Source organism: Alosa alosa, chromosome 23 (genome assembly GCF_017589495.1).
Source record: "Alosa alosa isolate M-15738 ecotype Scorff River chromosome 23, AALO_Geno_1.1, whole genome shotgun sequence".
Classification (NCBI taxonomy): Eukaryota; Metazoa; Chordata; class Actinopteri; order Clupeiformes; family Clupeidae; genus Alosa; species Alosa alosa.
Genome location: NC_063211.1, coordinates 14,191,610 through 14,196,609, shown reverse-complemented (window position 1 = coordinate 14,196,609; position 5,000 = coordinate 14,191,610). Strand labels below are relative to the sequence as shown.

The following is a 5,000-nucleotide window of genomic DNA, read 5'->3' as shown; positions in this document are numbered from 1 at the left end:
CAAAGACAGAGAAATCGAGAGAGAGAAACAGAGAGAGAGAGAGAGAGAGACAGAAACAGAGAGAGAGACTAAGAGAGAGTGTGTGTGTGTGTGAGCGTGAGTGAGAGTGGCGGCAGCGGCAGCAGCAGCAAGAGTGTGAGTGCGAGTGTGTGTGTGTGCGTGTGTGTGAGAGAGCGAGAGAGCAAGCACCAGCTCCAAGCTCCTCCACAGCGTCCGAGCTGAGCCGAGCCAGGGGGGACATCTGAGCACGGCGGCCAGTCCAGTCCAGTCCAGTCTAGCCTCCGCTCCACTCCGCTCCAGGCACCACTGGGCTGTGGGAACGAGCTGGAGGCACTCCAGAATGAACCAGGCTGCAGTCGAGCTCCCTCTCTGAGGGGACCAAACAGACGGACACACACAGACAGACAAACCGACAGACAGACTAACGAAGCGGACAAGCAGAAGGACGAACGGAGGATCACAGACTGAAGAGGAAACGTACGGATAGAGGGAAGGAAAACAAAGGAAAGGAAGGAAGGAAAGAAAGGAGAGGAGAGGAGAGGAGAGGAGGAACTGTGCAGCTGGAACCTCGCAAGCACAGGAGCAATCTATTCTCCCTCTCTCTTCCGCTACGCATATACACACACACACACGCGCGCGCGCGAGCGCGCACTTACACACATACCGTGGAACGAACGTCGGATGAGAAGAGCGCCAAAGAGAGGAAAGGAAAAGGAAACGGAGGGGGTTGTTTCCCGGGACGACAGACGCTGCCGCTGGATTTCCACCTGGAGATCAGAGAACAGGTAGCAGGAGAGAGAGAGAGAGAAACAGAGCGATAGAAGGGAGGAACGAAGGATCGAGAGAGAGGGAGAGATAGAAAGAGAGAGAGGGGGTGATCAGTGGTTACCATGGCGCGTCTGAACTGGTGTCTGGCGGCGGTCATCAGCTGGGGGAAGTTTCTCTTCTCTTGCTTCTTCCCGCTGCGCTCGAGCAGGAGGGACCAGGTAAGGCAGATATCCCACAATCCCCTCCTCTCTCTGACTGACCCCCTGCATTCGTCCCCATAACGACCACCTGAGCAAGCGCTTGGCTTGTCTGTCTTGTTCTTTTTTTTTTTTTTTTTTGTTTTTTTGGTGATGATGGTGGGGGTCACCTTGTGCAGTTCCATTCTTGGTGGTGGTCAAAAATGGAGGATCCATCAGTCACGTTCTGTCAACACACACACACACACACACATCCACGTACGTCCGATGGCCGCATGTGTGTGTGTGGGTCATCTCAGCTCGTGGGTGATGTGTATGATGTGCAACATACACACCTGTCCTGCAACCGTCATGTTTCACCCCCAAAGGCTTGCAGGTGTTCCCTAAAATCCACCTCCCCTGATGTCATTATGCATTCGTTCATTTCCCCTCTCTCCCCATACCTCACTCACTCACTCGCTCCATCTCTGTCACTGGAGATCTGTAGTGTTTCAGTCCAGACCAGCACAGATAATCTGCTTTGTTTTTGTTCTCTTCTTCATTTAATGGAATAAATGGCATTATAAATGCAGTGGCAGTTTCAAAGGAGTGTGTGTGTGTGTGTGTGTGTGTGTGTGTGTGTGTGTGTGTGTGTGTGTGTGTGTGTGTGTGTGTGTGTGTGTGTGTGTGTGGACACTGAATGTGCCTGCCTTATATGGCATGCTGCAATCAATCATTTGTTCCACGACATTCCAAAAAAGCTTACTTCCCCTCTATGGACGGAAAACGGCATTATGTGCAGGATCAGATATTTGGCCTGCGCTGCTGTGATAAAGGCTGTGTGTGTGTGTGTGTGTGTGTGTGTGTGTGTGTGTGTGTGTGTGTGTGTGTGTGTGTGTGTGTATGTGTACTATTCTGTGGTAAGCATAGAGCTCCGGAGACCCTACACTGAGCTAAACTCACCAAACACACACACACACATACACACACACACACACACACACACACACACACACACCCACACAGTGTTCATGCGTAGTACAAGCCTGCAGGCGTCCTTCTCATCGTCGCATGGTTAATTGGACTTCATGCATCTCAGAAGCGGTTTTGGAGCGAGCTGCTGCCACCGCCACTGCCTCTGCAGTGATTGCGCTATTATTTTTATTTCAAAAGGGCCCCACTTCCTGCTTTATATAGGCTTTTCTCTTTTTCTCCGCAGCACGGAAAGATAAGAATCGCTACAGAGTCCCTCTGTATTGGATGAGTGGGGGTGGATGGCCACGGTGTGCGTGCGTGCGTGTGTGTGTGTGTGTGTGTGCGCGCGCGCACGTGTGTGTGTGTGTGTGTGTGTGTGTGTGTGTGTGTGTGTGTGTGTGTGTGTGTGTGATATTTGATAAGGGGTCAAGCTGTGATTAGGTTGGTCTTCATGAGCCTCGTCATTGGCCTGATGATGTGTCTGCTGCAGCAACCCCCCCCCCACACACACACACATCACCTCATTCTCCACACACACACACACACACACACACACACACACACACACACACACACATATGCCGCAGCACCCCTCTTTTTCTCATCCCATCCCCAGCATTCTCTCTGTTCCTCTCTTTATCCCTTCCTCTCTCTTTCCATCCTTTTCCTTTTCTCTTTCCCTTCTTCTCCTCTGTGCCTCACTCTCTCTCTCCCTCTTTCCACCTTTGTCTCTCTCTGTGTGTGTCTATTCCCTGGTTCATCACAGTCCTCAATGCAGCCCTACTCTCTCTCTCCCCCCTCTCTGTCTCTCTGTCTCACTCTCTCTCTCTTTCTTTCTCTCTCTCCCCCCTCTCTGCCCCTTTCTCTATCTCCCTCTCCCTCCCTCTCTCACTCCCTTTCCCCCTCTCTCTCTCTCTCTTCTCTCTCTCTCTGGTTCTGTGGCTACTTCCCCCTGCAGACTCTAACTCCATTCTTACCCTTGTGAGGAGACCCCTCCCACTCCCACTACTCTCTTTCACACATATTGGTGCATGGAGGATGGGTACACACACACACACACACACACACACACACACACACACACACACACATGCACACACACATGCAGTGCACACTCATGCTATGTGTATCACACACTCATACACACACACACACACACACACACACACACACACACACACACACACACACACATACACATGCAGTGCACACACACACTATGCGTATCACACACCAAGACCTTAGAACTGTACAGACTAGCACATACACACAGACATTCATTCACATGCACGGGCACATGCCAACAACACACTTACACACACACAAAAGCGCACACACAGACACACACATATGGAGACATTCTCAAATGCACACACACACACACACCCACCCACACACAAACAAACACACACACACACACACACACACACACACACACACACTAAAATCCTATCCAGAGGGAGAAGCAGCTAGCTCATGGTCTTAGTGAGACAGCTAGTCATTTTCCCTGCTTTCCCTCAAACAGTGCTCGGCCCCACAACGACACATTACATTTACAGTATATAGCGCTTTCTCAACATTCACAAAGCTTCCCAGTGAAGGGGGAACTTCACTAACCACCACCAATGTGTTCTTGATGTAAATGATGGCACCTGATATTCTTCATGGGAGATGAACTGATCTGGATGTGGGTGTCTGAGCAGTAATTTAAATGGCGGGCAAAGTCTAAAATCTAACTAAAGCTAATTTAATAATGAAGCTAAGATCCCAAGCACAAACATCAGTGTGTGAGCTCAATACCCCCACACATCACACAATAGTTTTAGTTATTGCATAAGACACTTGGTTCATTGAGTGACTTTGCACTTTACCTGTCATTTCAATTAGGCCCAGTTATTTAGGATACGATCCTATCATGATTCATTGCCCCTATTAATAATGGTGTAATGATGCAGCTATTCTGTTATACTTGATATATTGCTAGACAATCATTTAGGATGCCTCTTGGTGTATTCTAATTAGAAAAAAATAAAAACAATAAAAATTTATTATTTAATTACTACATTTTGATGTCAGTTTAACCCTTAAAGGAGTACCGTCACACCGGTGTGACGGGAATGTTGAGAAATGAACGTTCTAAAGAATATCTGGGTTCATTGAATTCAACATAGAATTTTAGAACCTTCAATTGTTGCGGAACTTAGAATGTTCAAAAACCTACACCTTTAAGGGTTAACAGAATTGGAAAACAGAACATAGTATACAATTATTATACAGCTCTTCAGAATGCTGCAGAAAGTTCCATTAACGTGAACGGGCCTTCCCAATATTTGGAGGTACAGTACGATAATTCTGCATAGTTTTGTTCTTCTGATTGACATCTTTCATAATTCCACAAGTAGTCCCTTTACTTATCACAATGGAACTTCATTGAAAGTACATGTCAGCAACTAATATATCTGAAACTTTAAAATTGTATTAGTGGCAAACTATTTGTTTGTCAGTGGTAGACATGAAACAGTAACAAAATAAAAAATAAAATAAAACATAAATAATAAAACTACTGTATATAACATAAATATAACACTGCATTGAGAAGCAGTCCAGGACTGAGCATAATCTTACGCAGTTCAAAAATAAAGTGCTGTTAGCACAATCATGTTCTGCTGAATAGTCAATTGGCCTGTCATATCTCCAGACAGAGACTCAATCTCTTTTGAACTTGAACTTGTATTTTTTGTATCGATTTACATGTATACTAAATTGAGATATTACGGTAAATGAAAGCTTATTTACCGTCTAGATACGAGGATACATATCCTTCTCTCCTCTACGCTTGCAATAACCCAGTCTGACACTGTTAGCCTAGCCTTAATTCACTGGAAGTGGGTTAGCCCAGTTAGCCTATAGCTAGCCTATAGCTAAAGGGAACTACAAGCTAACTGGTTTAACCCACTCAAAAAATGAATTAGCAGTAGTGCTGTAGAAGATTGCTGATATGTAAAATAACCTTGTTGCACTTAACATTTTCATTGGTGTAAAATGTTAACAGATTAAAACAGTAATTGATTTCTGCGATAA

The 5,000-nt window shown here is 46.2% G+C and overlaps 1 protein-coding gene across 1 annotated transcript in view; it reads left to right on the top strand.

The window, feature by feature from the left end:
* The first annotated feature begins 649 nt into the window (after positions 1-649).
* Positions 650-5,000, top strand: part of tns1a (tensin 1a) — a 127,565-nt gene continuing 123,214 nt past the window's right edge. The window contains exon 1 of the mRNA XM_048234392.1: positions 650-986. Coding sequence (XP_048090349.1) covers positions 891-986 — 96 coding nt within the window. The 5' untranslated portion in view covers positions 650-890. The remainder of the gene's footprint in view (positions 987-5,000) is intronic.